Source organism: Scardinius erythrophthalmus (genome assembly GCF_964197995.2).
Source record: "Scardinius erythrophthalmus genome assembly, chromosome: 15".
Classification (NCBI taxonomy): domain Eukaryota; kingdom Metazoa; phylum Chordata; class Actinopteri; order Cypriniformes; family Leuciscidae; genus Scardinius; species Scardinius erythrophthalmus.
The window spans coordinates 37,049,567-37,069,566 of record NC_138235.1 but is presented as its reverse complement, the minus strand read 5'-3'; the positions used below and the strand labels follow the sequence as shown (position 1 = coordinate 37,069,566).

The 20,000-nt window shown below is 36.4% G+C and overlaps 1 protein-coding gene across 1 annotated transcript in view; it reads left to right on the top strand.

Moving 5' to 3' along the window:
* Positions 1 to 2,299: 2,299 nt before the first annotated feature.
* Positions 2,300 to 20,000, top strand: part of LOC308703234 (beta-catenin-like protein 1) — a gene marked incomplete at its 3' end in the record, with an annotated part of 18,632 nt that continues 931 nt past the window's right edge. Inside the window, exons 1-9 of the mRNA XM_081386555.1 lie at positions 2,300 to 2,441; positions 4,069 to 4,251; positions 6,647 to 6,753; positions 6,996 to 7,140; positions 8,317 to 8,409; positions 9,518 to 9,611; positions 15,907 to 15,998; positions 17,816 to 17,888; positions 19,564 to 19,622. Coding sequence (XP_081242681.1) covers positions 2,412 to 2,441; positions 4,069 to 4,251; positions 6,647 to 6,753; positions 6,996 to 7,140; positions 8,317 to 8,409; positions 9,518 to 9,611; positions 15,907 to 15,998; positions 17,816 to 17,888; positions 19,564 to 19,622 — 876 coding nt within the window. The 5' untranslated portion in view covers positions 2,300 to 2,411. The remainder of the gene's footprint in view (positions 2,442 to 4,068; positions 4,252 to 6,646; positions 6,754 to 6,995; positions 7,141 to 8,316; positions 8,410 to 9,517; positions 9,612 to 15,906; positions 15,999 to 17,815; positions 17,889 to 19,563; positions 19,623 to 20,000) is intronic.

The window sequence follows — 20,000 nt, the reverse complement described above, 5'->3', positions numbered from 1 at the left end:
AATTTTTCTGCAATTTTGACTTTCCTCGCAATTCGGACTTTTTTTCTTGCAATTCTGACTTTTTTTCTACAATTCTGACTTTTTTCTCGCAATTCTGACTTTTTCTCGCTATTCAACTTTTTTCTACAATTCTGACTTTTTTTCTCGCAATTCTGAATTTTTTCTCACAATTCTGACTTTTTTCCCACAACTCTGACTTTTTTTTTCGCAATTCTGACTTTTTCCCCACAACTCTGACTTTTTTCTCGCAATTCTGAAAAAAGTTCTCGCAATTCTGACTTTTTTCTGGCAATTCTGAAAAAATTCTCGCAATTCAAACTTTTTCCCCACAATTCAAACCTTTTTTTCCTGCAATTCTGACTTTATTTTTTTGCTATTCAGAATTTTTTCTCACATTTTTGAAAAAAATTCTCGCAATTCTGACTTTTTTCTCACAATTTTGACTTTTTTTTTCTTGCAATTCTGACTTTTCTTTCTTGCAATCCCGACTATTTTTCTGAAATTCCGACTTTTTTCTGGCAATTCTGACTTTTTCCCCTGCAATTTAGATTTTTTTCTCACATGTCGGACTTTTTTTCTCACAATTCAGACTTTTTTTATAGCAATTCTGACTTTGTCGCAATTCTGAAGTTTTTCATCTACTGTATGTCCTACTGTACAAATATCATGCATGAGAATGACATAAGTTGAACTGACTGAAATAGTTCTGCAATGGCAGCAGAAAAGCAAGATAATGTACTCAAACACAACCCTGATCCGCCCTTCACTACGGATTCATGATGGGATGAATATTCCATGCAGGTCGGCTGGTGAGGCAGGCGGAAAATCACCTGTTCAGTCGGCATCATTCTAGATTTATGAGTGTTGTCCCGATAGCGCCTCTGTCTTGTCAAGTCTCACAGGAGCCAGTCATCCGTGACACGTAAAACAGGCCGGACAGAAGCGGCCGGGCCTGAGAGAGAGAGAGATGCAGGAGACAGATGCACAAATGAGGCCTTTCAATCAGATTCTTTGCATTATTTAAACAGCCAGTAAATATTAATCGGCCGTGAGGCCCAAAGACCAGAAACATATGCAAACCTCAATGCCAGGCCAACATATTGCACACGAAGCTAATATGAAATAGCTTGCAGTATAATTGCATAATCTGCATATCTGTGTTGCATTATGAAGTGTTTTCAGACAAATTTAATGCAACCACATAAAGCACAATATATATACAGTTAAATGAATAACATTCACTGAATTAAATATGCAACATGATGAGGTCATGTGAAAACAGTGTTTAAAACATTTATTATTACATAATGCATACTAGGGATGCACCGATATGAAAATTTTGGCCGATACCAATAACCGATAAATCGTTCTATTTGAGAGCCGATAACCGATATATTGGTCAATAAATATAATTCCTAATTTTTCTTTAATTTTTGAGAGCCTGATTACAAAAACAAAAGTCTCACCATTAAAATCCAAATCCCAAACACACAATTATGATGTTCTGATTATATTTTTATGTAGCCGATATGACAGACTTGCGCTGCACATGTTGCACTGAACCGTATTTTCCTTTGTTGAAGTGATTCCAATCATATTTCAAGCAATTCAAAAGCATCATGTTTAACATCTGAAGCATCTCCGCCGAAGGAAATAATCCATTATTTTTCTGCATTAATATACTGGACATATTTTCTTATTGAGCCGATATTGATATCGGTCGATACCGATATGGTAGCCGATATACCGTGCATCCCTAATGCATGCTGTTTCATATATTATAAAAATGTTATGCAGTTTGCCGCATGCAGAGAGTAGTTTGCTAGTTTTCCAATAAGAGTGAGATTAAGGGAAACTGTAGCTGTGTTGCTGTAATCTCTGGCTGTGTGAATAATTAAAGCTGTCTTACTTGCTTATCTTGAAGGGAAACAGATAAAAAACCTGCAGCAACGTTTGCATAAGCCAAACAGCACTGGACAGAATGACTGTTATAGATTTGTGCAAGTGATTATTTGAGGTAGTGGATTAAAACTGTCTGCTAAGAAATAAATGCTGCATTGCAAGAGAGGTTTAATTTCCTGCTTATCCAATACACATATTAATACATGTTTCTGGACTCATTGTGAACCATTCTTCAGTTATTTCATTGTGGCATGCAATACTTTATATAATAACCAAACAATTCCTGGCAGATAAGGTGTGCGTGTGTGTGTGTGTGTGTGTGTGTGTCGTAGTGTTGTAGTTTGTTCTCCTTGCCTGCTGGTGTCGTTGCTCAGTTTCGTCTCTCCTCGTCTCGCGCCGGTTAATCACGCGAAGAACAGAAATCAAGTTTTGTTCACAAGCGTGTTGTGTTTACACGCTGGTATACAAAACATATACATTTTTAAGGATTATAACCCAGATAAATCATCATGGATGTAGGAGAGCTGCTGAATTATCAGGTACTGGCATGTTTAATATCTCACCGTGATCTTTATTCGGATGAGTTTGTCACTGGTTGAACTGTTCTGCTACTGGTGTCAATGCTATCTTAAACTTTAATATTTAAAGCAGAAATAATCTGTTTTAGACTATTACACATTATTTAAACGTGTTTTAAAGTTGTTTAAGAGGATAAAAGCTTTATTAACCCGTTACCCAACTAGTACATACGCATGCGGGTTATTGAGTGATTGTTGTTATTATACGTTTATAAAAGCATTAATTCGTCTTTTCCTCCCTGATATAAAAGTACTGTGGTGGTGTGTCAATATAAGATGGGTATTTGACTTACCATGGTACTGAATAATTATCATATCTATGTGTCTTGAAATTATACCATGGCATCATGCCCAAGAACTATGGGAACACTGTCATTTTGTAAATTTGCTATTAAATAACATTTTCTGGATTATTATTGGATTAAAAATTAAATGTCTTTTAGTGATGGGCAGCGATTAATCACATCCTAAATAAAAGTTTGTGTTTACATAATATATGTGTGTACTGTGTATAATTATTTTGTATATATGTGTATAATTGTGTATAATTATTTTGTATATAAACACACACACATGCATTATTTACATAAATATTTGCATATTTGCAATATGTGTATATTTTGCATTAGTTATACATAATTTATATTATACATAAATATTTTTTATATAAGCAACACATTTTTCTTAATTAAATAAATGTGTGTGTATTTATATATACAAAATAATTATACACAGTACGCACACATATATTATGTAAACAAACTTTTATTTTGGATGATATATATATATATATATATATATATATATATATATATATATATGTGTGTATGTGTGTGTGTGTGTGTGTGTGTGTACAGGTTTAAATAGGGGTAGGGTTAGTGTGTGTGTGTGTGTGTGTGTGTGATGGGTAGGTTTAGGAGTCGGGTTAGAGTGTGTGTGTGTGTGATGGGTAGGTTTAGGAGTCGGGTTAGAGTGTGTGTGTGTGATGGGTAGGTTTGGAGTAGGGTTAGTGTGTGTGTGTGTGTGTGTGTGTGTGATGGGTAGGTTTAGGGGTTGGGTTAGTGTGTGTGTGATGGGCAGGTTTACGGGTTGGGTTAGTGTGTGTGTGATGGGTAGGTTTAGGAGTGGGTTTGTGTGTGTGTGTGTGATGGGTAGGTTTAAGGGTTGGGTTAGTGTGTGTGTGATGGGTAGGTTTAGGAGTGGGTTTGTGTGTGTGTGTGTGATGGGTAGGTTTAAGGGTTGGGTTAGTGTGTGTGTGATGGGTAGGTTTAGGGGTCGGTTAGTGTAAGGGGATAGAAGAGTATACATTTTGTACGGTATAAAAACCATTATGCCTATGGAGAGTCCCCACAAAGATAGCGAACCAGGCTGTGTGTCTGTGTGTGTGTGTGTGTGTGTGTGTGTGTGTACCAGTCACAAGTTCGGAAACAATACTATTTTTAATGTTTTTGAAAGAAGTCAAATTTGTATGCAATACCCCAACATTTACATAAAAATAGTTGGATGTAAACATAGTTACTGTTGAGAATGGTCAAGTGAACCGTCTGGATCCGTCCCATCTTCACTCTCTCGTGAAATCCTCTTTCAGCCGGACCGCGGAGCAAAGAGACCCCGAGAGGAGGACAGCCACGAGGAGTCGAGAGGCAAGAAGAGCTCGGGCCGGGACGCCGGACGGGTCCTGTTGAGGTCAGAGCTGGACAGTGAGGAGCAGACGGGAGACGGGGACAAGATCCTGGAGAGGCTGATGGATCAGGACGGAGAGGATCCAGAGGTGAGGACCAGTGACGTGCGGTCTGGGTAGGCAAACTAGGCACTGCCTACCCTGCCAAAATTCAAAAATAAAATGGTTTATTAAATAATAAACTTGTATTTGTATTTTTACTGTTTATTCTTGTGATTTATATATGCAATATGTGTGTTATTCCAATTATTTAGACGTTATGATGACAAATGTAGCAGTTACGCATAATCAAATAAAAAACAAATCGTAGAATAAGCAGTGCTTTTACTGTCCATTCATTGCAGACGGCAAGCGAAAAACCCATGTTGCGCATGCGCACTTCGATCCTGTATTCTTTAACATGTACGTCAAAAAGCACAACTCTGCTGTGCCTTTGGACGTAAATATGGTATGCCCGTAACATCTCCGTAACATATCAGACATGGACCAATTAAAATCAAGATATTACTGGACATTTGCGCAGCTAACGTCATTGACGTTACACACCACAGATAGCCTACATGCCTAATCCCCGCGGCAAATTCAAAGCCAAAATGACAGCAACGGAGTTAAAAGGCTGTCATCAGAGAGTTAAATGTTTTAAATTGAGAGCCAGAGACTGTGCAAACTGAAGGCCCGTAAAGATGAGTTTTACAAAGCTGCGATCGACGTCTTCATGAGGAAATGGCGGCGGATGAATTTGATGTAGGCAACAAATAATCTACCGATTGGTGAGTCAAAAACTATTTTGGGCTTACTATTGAATTGATAAATATGGTTGAATTAATGCAAGCCATTTGACTTCATATTCAATTGACCGCTGTGCAACAATAAGGATTAAGAATGGTTGCATTCTAATGCTGGAGTGGAGTGGACATAAACTACTGTTACTCGCGGTGTGTGCCTGTGCCGCGCTTGTGTGTGTGCGACGTGCGTGTATGTGTGTGTGTGTGTGTAAAAGAGAGAGAGAGAGAGAGAGAGAGAGAGAGAGAGAGAGAAAGAGAGAGAGACTGAGAGAATACACGCGATATACATCCTGATTTGTACATTTCTTGATATGCCGCGCTTGTGCGTAATGTTTACTGGTATTATTAGCCTTTAAACAATAAATCAGGTAATCTTAAATCAGGTAAACTCAGTGCCTAGCCTCTTTAAGACATCACCGCACGTCACTGGTGAGGACACAACATATTCATGAGGGTTTATTTTACATGCAACACGGAGGTTAAAGGATGCGTTCAGGTCATGTCGGAAAGACCGTGTTTATGAGCTGAATGCACATGATTGGCATTGCGAAGTCGTGAGTACAAGTGGGAAACTCAGAACTTTCTTTAAGCCGGTTTTCGAGTTGAGGCGGATGCAATGAATGCGGCATGGTGCATTTTTGAAATGAAGTTATTATTTACAATAAAACTATCTAAGTTGCATGTACATATAGATAGTATAGTAAAATTATTACGCTATGATTTAATTCACAACACTTTCATTAACGTAATAAAAACATAATAAAGCATCATTATAGAAATGTTAAAAATCTTGCTAATTGTTTTGTGGAAGAGGTACACCACCTGACCCGAGTGACTAACACACCAAACGTCATAATTAATACGACATATTAATAATCCCACGTGCACTTGTATCCACTAAAAGCCTCTGATTGGTTTATTATAAGCACAATAACGCTCACAGTAATGTGTGTTCAGCGAATAACGCTTTCAAGATAGGATGTTTTGTGACAGTATATTTTTTTATATGTAATACATAATTTAATAATATATAGTAACTGTTATTAAAATGCCAGTTTGATTTCATTGTTTCACAGCAGCTTCATTAAAAATATTGCAGTAATATGTCTTGAATAATGTAAGGTTGTGGTTTAGCAGTTCAATTAAAAGAAAATTATGCCATAATATATTTGTAATGAAGAATTATATAGCATACACTGTATACACAATACAGTTTTTAACATTTTATTTCCCAAAACCAATGATTGTTTTGTGTAGTTATAAATAATTAAATTTAATGTTTTTTTTTTTTTTTGTCTGGTGCCAATAATAATAATAAAAATAATTTATTTAGCTAGGCCAAATGCTGATAATATAAATATGAACTCTTTAACCTGTTTTTAATCAGTAATGTTTTTTTTTGCATGTTTTTTAATTTGGATATTATATGGATGGGAACTGATGTTGTGATATAATTGCCTATATTACAAATCTATACTGTTTTGCATATTTTTTTTTTTTAATGGCATTTACACTAGAGCTCCAGTGTTGAGTTATTCACGCTTCATATTATATTAGGCATCAAAACATAATAATGTACAGCAGAACAGATGAATAATCTGGTGTAGAAAAAGAGTATTTTTAACTGTGAAAAAGTCTCGTATGTAATTCAGAGATGAGAATCGTGACCTTTGACCTTCTGACCTGCTGTGTGTCTGCAGGGGGAGCCCGTGGATGAGAGCACCGTGAAGAAAATGATCCTGACCTTTGAGAAGAGATCCTACAAAAACCAGGAGCTGAGGATCAAGTTTCCCGACAACCCGGAGAAGTGAGTTACGGAGAATTAAAATCTCACCGTTCACTTTAAATGTGAAATGAGATGCAAACGTTAATCCACAGTGGCTCACGGAGAGAAATGACATCAGCCCATGTGCATGACATATGTGATGCTTTGCTGTCTGTATCATTTCGTTGTATGTAATTGTTAAATTTTTGCTATGTACTTATATATTTGACACCTTGGCATTCAGAAAAAAAGAGAGAAATTACATCACTTCCTGTTGTCGGCAGATTCATGGAGGCGGAGCTTGATCTGAATGACATCATCCAGGAGATGCACGTGATCGCCACTATCCCGGAGCTGTATCATCTGCTGGTGGAGCTGAACGCGGTCCACTCTCTGCTCGGCCTCCTCAGCCACGACAACACTGATATCCTGACCGTCACATGACTTTAGAGGGACGCCGTGTCCTAACCTGATGACAAATCATGCGATATGTGCTGTTTTGTGTGTGTGTGTGTGTGTTGTTGAGACTCAGGGAAAATGCTCCGCTGGTTTGGATGCTAATATAGTTATCAGTATAGCTTTGGTTGTTGGTGTGAACAGGCCTTTAATAGTAAGTTTGTTAAATTTGTTATTATGCACAATATAGTGGCATTTTTGTTCAACCTTTATTCATTAGATTTACATTTATTTAGCAGATGCTTTTATCCCAAAATTCATGTCTAATTCTTTTTAAAATTTTACTCAACCTTTAAAAAAAATTGTGCATCAAAAAAAAAAGGTGTTAGCTGCCATAGCACAATTTTTCTTTCTGTAAACAACCATAACAAGAGGAAACATTAGTTATTAGCCATAGAATACAAAATGTTTGGGGTCAGTAATTACATTTTTTTTTGTTTTTTGATAGAAGTAAATTTTTTGCATCATTACTCCAGTCTTCAGTGTCACATGATCTTTCATTATGATTATTTGATGCTCAAGAAACACTTATGATTATTATCAATGTTGAAAACAGCTGTGCTGCTTCATTTTTCAGTGGAAACATTTGTTTTCATGATTTTTTGATGAATAGAAGTTAAGTTCTTTTATTTGAAATAGAATCTTTTCTAACGTTATAACAGTCTTTTCTGTCGCTTTTTATGATTGATCCATATTTGCTGAATTAAAATATTAATTTGTGTAATTTCTTAAAATAAAAACTAAACTTCCTGACCCCAAAGTGTATATAAGAGTTCAGATGCAAAAGCCTCTAAGTGCCATCTGAAAGCTTGTATATTAAAGTTCAGTAATTTCACTTAAATAGCAATGAAAATGACCTATTAATTGTCATTTAAGTGAAATTACTGAACTTAAATATACGAGCTTGATAAAAATGATCATTCTAGAAGAGAATTTCAGATGGCACTTAGAGGCTTTTGCATCTGAACTCTTCATATTGTTTATGTATATTATAAAAAACAACAAAAAAAACATGGTTATTGGCCATAACACCAAAAAATATCTATCTCTATGCATATGTCTATATGCATCCCTATTTAAAATACGCTTGTTATGTTTTATCTTTAGCTGGTGATTAGTATTATAATCCTTAACGTTGAAGCACATATCAGCATCGCGGTGGTTGATCTCCTGCAGGAACTGACAGACATCGACACGCTTCACGAGAGCGAGGAGGGCGCCGAGGTGCTCATAGATGCACTGGTGAGAAAATATTTATTTAATAATCAGAGAAAAACATCATCAGTGTCGTCGTTCGAGGAGATCACGAGCGCTAGCGGCTCACGGTCCAGCAGCTCAATGACATTATTATGAGAAAATTACACGATTTACGACATGCGAGAAATTTAGTCTGGTATTGGGCCTGACTTTTGCGGGAGAAAGAGAGAGGCGATGTAATATCCAGACTGTTGTTGTGTATGCGCATCAGACGGATGGAGGAATCAGGAAGAGCGCGTGAACAATCAGAGGTTGATTGAGTCGTGTGGCTCTGATTGCTGCTGTCTAGTATTTGTGTTGTGCATTCAAGCAAACGCATTAACACGTCTGAAAGAGCAGCTCCGCGGACAGGCTACAAAACAGGCCTTGAAACGTAGTGTGTGTGTGTGTATATGCTTTATTTAGCATAGATTAGTAGCGTAGTCAATCATTTTATCCCTTAAAACTCATCTTTGATCACCAAAATGACATATTTAAATGTTTTTTTCCTTAAAAAGAAGTTCTTCATGCCTTTAAATAGCTTGAATGCCACTATACACCCTTGCCTCATTTAGTATATGCGGATTTATAAATATGCAGATGAGCCCCGCCTCCACTCACCACGATCCACTCGTTGACGATCACACGTTGATCTGATTGGTTACAAGGTAGTTTGTGACGTCAGAAACACCAGCGATTTCAAAGCGTGTTTTTGAGACTGAGACACATAAACAACATTAAAAGCTGGGTTTTCACTACAGGGGGACTTTTAAATTGATCAAAAGTAACAGTAAGGACATTTATAATGTTAGAAAATATTTATATTTCTAATAATAAATGATCACAGGAAAAAATTACTGTTTAACATATATTCACATATAAAACAGCTATTTTAAAATGTAATAATATTTCACAATATTACTTTATTTTTGATCAAATAACTACAGCCTTGGTGAGCAGAAGAGAGGCTTTTTTTATTTATACATCACAAAGTTTTGCAGCATGTCTAAATTTAGTTTTAAACCATGATTTGTGTGATTATCTTCTAACATTAGCCTAAATAAACGCTGACATATTTTAATGTTTGTTAAATAGCTTTTATTTTTTTGTTTAGTTGGAAGGTCAGGTCGTAGCTCTCATGGTGCAGAATATGGAGCGTTTGGACGAGACGGTGAAGGAGGAAGCGGATGGAGTTTATAACACTTTAGGTAAGATACAACAACCAACTAACCAACACACACACACACACACACACACACACACACACACACACACACACACACACACACACACACACACACTAGAGCTGGAGTCAACCAATGCTCAGGGTTTTATCTGTCCAAGGGGAAATAAAGTCATGTTTGCAAATTCCCAAACTATAAGAAGCAACAGATAATCTCTGGATTTGCCAGGTTAGCCTTAGAAAAATATTCAGAGATTTCTTTGAGATACTTTGTAGCGAGTTAACTAGATCTGCACAATCACAGTAATATATATATATACAGTGCAATGCATAAGTGAATACACCCATGCTAAAGTTGACTAAAAAGAGGAATAAAAAATCATATTTTGGAAATTGAACTTAATGCCTTAATTTAAAAAATTAGGAAAAATCCAACCTTTAAGGACACCAATTTTCTTTGTGAATGAATAATTTATCGTAAATAAATAAATGTTCTTCCTTAAAATACATGGTGCATAAGTGAGTACACCCCTATGTTAAATTCCCATAGAGGCAGGCAGATTTTTATTTTTAAAGGCCAGTTACTTCATGGATCCAGGATACTATGCATCCTGATAAAGTTCCCTTGGCCTTTGGAATTAAAATAGCCCCACATCATCACATAGCCTTCACCATACCTAGAGATTGGCATGGTTTTATTTCAGTTAGCCTAAAAGCTAGTTTGATTTGCATTGAGAGATGATCTTATGGAAAGTACTCCATGCCAATCTCTAGGTATGGTGAAGGCTATGTGATGATGTGGGGCTATTTTAATTCCAGAGGCCAAGGGAACTTTATCAGGATGCATAGTATCCTGGATCCATGAAGTAACTGGCCTTTAAAAATAAAAATCTGCCTGCCTCTATGGGAATTTAACATAGGGGTGTACTCACTTATGCACCATGTATTTTAAGGAAGAACATTTATTTATTTACGATACATTATTCATTCACAAAGAAAATTGGTGTCCTTAAAGGTTGGATTTTTCCTAATTTTTTAAATTAAGGCATTAAGTTCAATTTCCAAAATATGATTTTTTATTCCTCTTTTTAGTCAACTTTAGCATGGGTGTATTCACTTATGCATTGCACTGTATATATTTATACACACATACAAATAAACATATATATATATACATATATGTTTATATATATGTGTATATATATATGTGTGTATATTAGGCTTGGGCGGTATTCGAATTTTGATACCGTCAAACCCCCTCCCTATTTTACCGGGGTATACGGTATTACCGTGACTAATTAAAAATTATGACATAATGGGCTCAGACGGCGTCACCAAACTGTTGGTTTGTGCCTACACAGTTCAGAAACTGAATGCCAGATCGGGCAAAAAAAATAAAAAATCAAGCCGTGCACGTTGTGTCTGAGTCCGGTCGACGGCATCAACTGTTATTATGAGCCCGAGCCCACCATTATTCAACATAATACTGTGTGCGTGCAACAAGCAAGAAGTGCCTTTGTAATCCGGTGACGCGTGTCCATTTGATTTTTAATAAAACTTTTCTGCAAAGGTGGAAGTTGACGATCGCCATCTCTGTAGTGAGCGCGCATATAGAGAGAAATGCACATCATTGATTAATCAGACTATATTTCTTTTCGTTTTGAATTGTTTCGTTTAAAGAAATTGACGATCGCCATCTCCATAGTGAACGATAGAGAGAAATGCACATCATGGATTACAGAGAGTAGGCTAGTCTATTTCTTTTCGGTTTGTATGGTTTCGTTTGCTGAAATTGATGATCACATCTCCGTATGAACGCGCCTAGAGAGAAATGCACATCATGGATTAAATAATCAGTGGCCTTTTTCTTTTCGTTTTGAGAAATTGACGATCGCCATCTCTGTGAACGCCATAGAGAGAAATGCACATCATGGATTAATCAGAGAGTAGGCTACCCTATATTTCTTTTCGTTTTGAATTGTTTTGTTTAAAGAAATTGACGATCGCCATCTCCAAGTTTCAGTTAAAGTGACCGCGGCATGCCATCGCCCATCATGTCATGATTATATTAAATATATAGGCAATTGGTTGATGAAAAATTTATTAAAATTAAGATAGAATTTATACAAAACGAAATTCGTTTTAAAGAGGCCTTTTACTAAACGAAATTTATTGAAGTGGTCAAATTGTCTGACTCCCGATGCATCCCATCTTATTTGTGCTGTTCACTTTTCATAATCAAGAAAGATGGAAAAAATAACATTATAATATTTTAACCAATACGAAACTTAATGCGCTTATTTAATGAACTCGAGAACAAAATGCATCCTGGCAGCAGTGAGTGGGTGGTAGTTTCGGAGATGCGACATTGGGTTAGAGGTGTTTACATCTCTCGCGGTCACCTTTTTATGGAACAATTTACAAATTGCCTCATCAGTATTTACCGCCTCTCCATTCTCATTCGGTTGGAACCAGAAATATTGCCAAACTGCAACCACACATAAGCATTTTTTAGGCAATAAATAAATTATATATATTATAGGCTATATAAGTGCCGGTAATGACGGTATTGAAACTGATACCGGTGCTATTTTAAGATCCCGCGGTATCCGATATTACCGTAATACCGCCCAACCCTAGTGTATATATATATATATATATATATATATGTGTGTGTGTGTGTGTGTGTGTGTATATATATATATATATATATACACAAATATATAAACATATATATATATATATATATATGTTTATTTGTATGTGTGTATAAATATATACAGTGCAATGCATAAGTGAATACACCCATGCTAAAGTTGATTAAAAAGAGGAATAAAAAATCATATTTTGGAAATTGAACTTAATGCCTTTATTTAAAAAATTAGGAAAAATCCAACCTAATCCAACCTTTATATATATGTATATGTGTGTGTGTATATGTATATAGTATGTGTGTACATAGAGTATATAGCCGCTATATATAAAATATAAATATATTATATGCAAACAAACATATAAATAAACATTTTATGTATTATAAATATGCAATATAATTATATATGTATTGCAAGTGTTCCATCTGAGTCTAAAACATATAATAAATGTCCTTTAATGAGGGGGTAAAATGCTCAAGCACTCTTTAAAGCTGTTTTGCCTGTTGGAAACACTGCGACTGTCTTGTGTTTCCAGGTTTGGTTCTGGATAGATGCTGTTCAGCTGCAGAGAGAGAGATAAATGCTCTGACTGAACGGATTTAAACGGCATATTTCCTCCATTTCTTTCTCTTTCCCTGTCTTCCTCTCCCGTTCCAGTTCTTGTGTAATCTCTTTCCCTTCCTCATGAGATTTCTCTCTCTCTCTCTCTCTCTCTCTCTTTCTCTCTCTCTCTCTTCCTCCCACTCATCCGCTGTGAGATTTTTCTCCCATCATGCCTCTGATTGAGTTATCAGGTGTCTTCAGAGTCTTTTATAATACAGATGAGTCTCCAACTCCCCTGTGATGTGTCATATAGAGCTGTTCGCTCTGCTCGCTCTTTCCGTCTTTGTGTGTCCCGCGCTCGACAATGAGGATTTTTTTTTCTGCTGGTCCAGGAGGTGGTTCAGATTTTTAGTGACATTTTCTAAGGCCCTGAGGTGAAAGATAGATATATGTATTTATTTATTTATTTATTTATTTATGCTTTTATAGTGATTTTAAATGAAGAGTCAGATGCAAAGAATATTTTTATTAAAGCAACAGTTCTCCCAAAAATTAAGCCTCTTCTCTTTTACAGCAGCAGTTTATGGTGACCATGTCCGTCAAGATCCAATAAGGACAAGAAAAATACCATAAAAGTAGAATCATACTTTCAGTCATACCATAAATGTGAAGCGTGCGCTTTATTCCAAGTCTTTGTGTGAGAAACTCGACAAAACCATAATTTTTCAATGTAATTTAGTCAGAGAAAAGCCATATGAAGCGTTTCCAGAAACATTCAATATTATGATCATCAGTGTTTGAAATGCGTGTTTAAATAAATTATATAAAAATATATATGGAATGAATGCATTTATTTTATACATGTACGTGACAACAGCCTAATATTCTTGCTGTCTGTTTAATCAAACCTCAAAATCACTCACTACTCTTGACTGAATAATTTTTGTAATTTTAATAAGGATTTAATAATGATGTTTAATTTATACAGTGAAGAATATGCAGTGTTATTTTACATTTGCTTTCTTTATTACATTCCTGTACCTGAAAACTGTCAGACCTTCATGAAAAACCTGAAAAGTATCTTGTTATATTGTATTTTTTTGTGCTTTTGCTTCTAATGTGTTTATTTGTTCTTATTTTATTACTGACTCTTTTCTTGTCTTTAATAATGTTTTAAATTTAATACGAGTTATGCAAGTAGTTTTAGCTGTGGTATCGAAATTGGTATAAAGAATTGTGAATTTTCCCTGGTTTCTAAAGTTTTGGCGTCATTACGGTTTGTTTTTGCAAAAACAGTTTAAATTTCAGGTAAACAAATATTTATGGCTGGTAAAATTGAACTCAAGTCACTGGCCATTGGCAGGTGTGGCAAAAAGTTAGTTTTAAGCCCTGTGTATATACAGTATATATAACATTTTAATACATTTTTGATATTTACACACACACACACACACACACACACACACACACACACACACACACACACACACACACACACACACACACACACACACACACACACACACACACACACACACACACACACACAAACACACACACACACACACACAGTATATAAAGTACATAATGTATTTATTGTTAATTATATTTAAAAGTGAGTGAGACATGCGTTGAGTGAGACATACGTTGAGTTAGACATGCATTCAGCTAGACATGCGTTGAGCGAGACATGCGTTGAGCTAGACGTGTCGAGCGAGACATGCGTTGAGCGTTAGACATGCGTTCAGCTAGACATGCGTTGAGCGTTAGACATGCGTTCAGCTAGACATGCGTTGAGCGAGACATGTGTTCAGCGAGACATGCGTTGAGCGTGACATGCGTTCAGTGAGACATGCGTTGAGCGTTAGACATGCGTTCAGCTAGACATGCGTTGAGCGAGACATGCGTTCAGCTAGACGTGTCGAGCGAGACATGCGTTGAGCGTTAGACATGCGTTCAGCTAGACATGCGTTGAGCGAGACATGCGTTCAGCTAGACATGCGTTGAGCGAGACATGCGTTGAGCGAGACATGCGTTGAGCGAGACATGCGTTGAGCGAGACATGCGTTGAGCGAGACGTGTTCAGCTAGACATGCGTTGAGCGAGACATGCGTTGAGCGAGACATGCGTTGAGCGAGACATGCGTTGAGAGCGAGACATGCGTTGAGTGTTAGACATGCGCTGAGTGAGAAATGCTTTGAGTGTTAGACATGCGTTGAGTGAGAAATGCTTTGAGTGTTAGACATGCGTTGAGCGAGACATGCGTTGAGTTAGACATGCGTTGAGTTAGACATGCGTTCAGCGAGACATGCGTTCAGCTAGACATGCGTTGAGTTAGACATGCGTTGAGTTAGACATGCGTTGAGCGAGACATGCGTTGAGCGAGACATGCGTTGAGCGAGACATGCGTTGAGCGAGACATGCGTTGAGCGAGACATGCGTTGAGCTAGACATGCTTTGAGCGAGACATGCGTTCAGCTAGACATGCGTTGAGCGAGACATGCGTTGAGTGAGACATGCGTTGAGCGAGACATGCGTTGAGCGAGACATGCTTTGAGCGAGACATGCGTTGAGCGAGACATGCGTTGAGCGAGACATGCTTTGAGCGAGACATGCGTTGAGCTAGACATGCTTTGAGCGAGACATGCGTTCAGCTAGACATGCGTTGAGCGAGACATGCGTTGAGCGAGACATGCGTTCAGCTAGACATGCGTTGAGTGAGACATGCGTTCAGCTAGACATGCGTTGAGCGAGACATGCGTTGAGCGAGACATGCTTTGAGCGAGACATGCGTTGAGCGAGACATGCGTTGAGCGAGACATGCGTTGAGTTAGACATGCGTTGAGTGAGACATGCGTTGAGTGAGACATGCGTTGAGTGAGACATGCGTTGAGTGAGACATGCGTTGAGTGAGACATGCGTTGAGTTAGACATGCGTTGAGTTAGACATGCTGTGTGTTCTGATCTCACTGCAGTTTCTCCATCAGTTATCATGGCAACTAGGTGAAGCAGACTTTGCAAAAACTAGGTCATAATACAACACACACGATTCATAAAAGTGTGCGTGTGTATGACAAGCTTGGACGCTCAGTAACAGCAGATCTCTGTGTGTGTTTGTGACAGCTGTGATTGAGAACATGGCTGAGTTTCGTCCCGGGCTGTGTACAGAAGCGGCGCAGCAGGGTTTGATGCAGTGGCTGTTGAAGAGGATCAAGGTAACACACCATCCCTCACTCCTAATGGAACTTCATTCACTGATGGCTCTTTATGAATGTTAATCTGCTTATTAATATAGAATGATGATGGAGTTTGACTGATTATTATCTTGGCTTACCAAAACAAATATACTGTTATTGTGCAAACTTGGCTTGAGTTTTTCCAAAATCTCTAACATGAGACAACATTTTCCTAGAGCTTTAAAGGGATAGTTCACCCAAAAATGAACATTTTGTGATCATTTACTCTCCCTCAAGTTGTTCCAAACCTGTATGACTTTCTTTCTTCTGCTGAACACAAAAGAAGATATTTTGAAGAAGGTTGGTAATTAAACAGTTGCTGGTCCCCATTGACTTCCATAGTATTTTTTCCTACTGTGGAAGTCAATGGGGTCCATCAGTCGTTTGGTTACCGACTTTCTTCAAAATATCTTCTTTTGTGTTCAGCAGAAGAAAGAAAGTCATACAGGTTTGGAACAACTTGAGGGAGAGTAAATGATGACAGAATTTTCATTTTTGGGTGAACTATCCCTTTAAAACTACATCTGGTTTGTTTGTTTGTTGATTTAATTATGCATTTATTTTTGCATTTATATGCTTGACTTGAGTTTACTCTATATTCTCTAAAATGAGACCAAAGTTTCCAAGAGCTTTCAAACTTCATCTTGTTTATTTATGCATTTAATTATTCATGCATGCATTTATTATTAAGCATTTTTTTTTATGAATTTAAGCATTAGTTTACTCGTGCATTTATTTTTTATGCCCTTATTTAGGTGTTGATTTATTTACTCATTCGTTTAAACATTTTTGTGTTTATTTTTGCAGTTATTTAATCATTTTATTTTTGCATTTATATACTTGGCTTGGGATTTTTCAAATTCTCTAAAATAACCCAAATTTCCTAGAGCTTTCAAATGTCATCTGGTTTATTCATTTATTTATGCATGTATGTATGCATTTATTTATGAATTTAAACATTAGTTTACTCATGCATTTATTTACTTTACCTGGAATTTATTTTTGCACTTTTTTTTGGCATTTATTTATTTATTCATAAGCATTTTTGTGTTTATTTTTAACACGTTTATTTAATCCTTTATGCATGTACTTACAGTTTTTGTAAATACATTTTATTTACACTTATTATTTACAAGTTTTGCTTAATTAGCTTTGCTTTATTATTAATTATCATAACTATGCATGAATACATGGTCTGCAAGTTACACAAGTGTGTAATTTCTGTGCACCAAACAGAATTGCAAAAATAATGACCCCATTTGTTGAGTCATGTTGGACTACTCAAACACACAGCAGTATTTCAGTATTTTAAAAGCACACTTTGATATTACTTAGCGTTGACTCTCTGCACATTAAACTGGGATAGACATCAGAAAAATTACACCCTTCACTTCACCCAAAGTCAAACAAAAAAATAGATATATTTTAAATAACTTCAGCCTTTTTTCATGGCAGTGAACAGACAGTGTCAGCTGGTTTGAAGTTGGCTGTACGTAATGACGGGTTTAACTCGATCATTTATTATTTTTGAGCTGGATTTTAGATTTTCAGAAGAGCTGTAGGCCTGCTGCCACAATTCACAGTGTTTTTTATCCACGTGAGGTGAAATCCTCCTCAGATTTACCGCTGGCTGCCGGAATAAGAGTGTCATGCTGTTCGAGTCTTAATGCTCCCTGAAGACTTCCGTGAATCCAGCGCACCAGCAATTACACTGACAACAGTGAAGACGATGCACAGATCGAATGGGACGCTGCTGCCAACGCCATTGAAAGTGTGTTTGTTGTGTTCCCAAACAGGCAAAGATGCCTTTTGATGCCAACAAGCTGTACTGCAGTGAAATACTGGCCATCCTGCTACAAAACAATGACAGTAAGGAAAAATAAGGGACGGATTGCTTTATTTAGGGATGTGCATGGGTTTATCAATGACTCCAGTGCATTAAATCTGTGCTAATGAATAATTGCAGACTCGGTGTTGAAAATATGGAGTAACAAACTGTTAAAGGCCTTTTCACATCAATAGCAACATTCACAGCGCATTCTTGATGTGAACAGGCCTTTAGCTTGACATTTTGTGACATTTCCAGTTGATTTTATCCCTCTGTTCGTGTGTCTGTCAAAATGATTTGTTGAAATTGTATAAAAATTGATATATTAGTTTGATAATATTTTTGGTTTAATATTTTGCATTTTATGGTACTAAATTATATTTATGCAGTAGTTATAATCCATTTATTCCCTTTTTTAAGCATGTACATGTCATAAATCTTTAATGCTTTGGAGCACAGACTTAAGTTTGGTCTGTTTTTAAAGACGGCACTTGGAGGATTATTGCTGAAGTGAAAAAGAAGTTTAAAAAAGTGAACTTAAAAAAAGTTATAAAATTTGACATTTATTGTTATGATAAACAGTTTTTGATTTTTATATGAAATATATATTTTCCCAAATTTATTTACTCTAAAACTGTGAAAATCAAAGCCATAAATCAATCTAAACAAGCTGTGCTCCAAATTTAAGGTTGATATCTAAAAAAATTAGCTTTCAGTAAGATTTTGTTTGTGCGCAGTACCAAACATTTCCACTGGGTGAAATTCAATTTTTGACTGCGAACCGTGACTATTTTTTTCAGGACTATTTAACCTTTTTGAATTGTCCATGATTTATTTTTATTTTGTGTGTTCACACGGCAAGTGAAGTAAAGATGAAGTAAAAATAATAAAAAAATAACAAAACGTAAAAAAAATCTGGTCAAAAATGACTCCGCAGCACATATAGTAAAATTATATATATTTATATTTTATTTGCATCAACTCTCAATGATGACATAATTTTATAAATGCTATAAAAGAAGTTTATGGACAGTGCTGATATCTAAGAGCAGAGTCACTGACATATTGCTGATTTTACTCGTTTACTCGTAATATTAATAGGGCCCTATGATTTATGCAATGCAGTCATAAAATGTAATTTGTAATTTAACGCGGAATGTCACGGAATTTGGCAAATTTTGGATGAAGAAATCAAAGTTCTTCACAACAACCCTCCAAAATAAAAGTTTGGTTTAGCTTGAAGAAATGATGATAAATATACTGTATATTACAGTAGAATGTACTGAAAACCTGTTTGTTTGCTAAAAATAAAAGTAATTGTTTAATTTTCATTTGATTACATTTTAAAAGATTTATTCAATGCTCAAAGTTTTATACATTCATTTGATTTCCACTGTTTTTATATTTTAAATTTGTATTATATCATAAAAACAAAGAAATCCAGAAAGATGAACGCAATGACATGCTTTTTGATTATTAAAATTTAATTAAACTATTAAAACGATTTCATAGTGCCCTCCATTACTAATGGCTTTAAGCTCAGTGAGCTTGTTCATTGTGTGTGTTTTATATTCCTGTACAGTGGAGTTTATCACATGCACATCTCTTTGTCTTTTCTAAGGTTTATTAGTACACTGAACAAACATTCATCATCTTTTCTCTATGTCTGTCTCGCACCACTCACTAATTTCTTCTGTCTCTCTTTCTCTCTCTCAGAAACGAGGGAGCTGTTGGGAGAAATGGATGGTATTGATGTACTACTGCAGCAGCTTTCAGTAAGTCTCTCTCTCTCCCTCTCTCTCTCTCTCTCTCTCTCTCTCTCTCTCTCTCTCTCTCTCTCTCTCTCTCTCTCTCTCTCTCTCTCTCTCTCTCTCTAAAAATCAGCTGCTGTCTGAAATCACAGTGTGAGACTCATCATCATGACCCATCACATACGGGCAGCTTCTTTCATTGTTCTCCAAACTGCTATTTTCTCATTTAACATTCTTTTCAAAAATCTCTTTGATTACGTTTTCATGTTTGCATGACCATGCAAAATGTAATTGTTTACTTGTAAATAAAAATGTAAAGGTGGTGTAGGATATTTCAGAGAGGCTAGCAATAGCAAACTGGCTTTGAAAGCATAAGTTCCCACCGTCCCTTCAGAGCGTCTC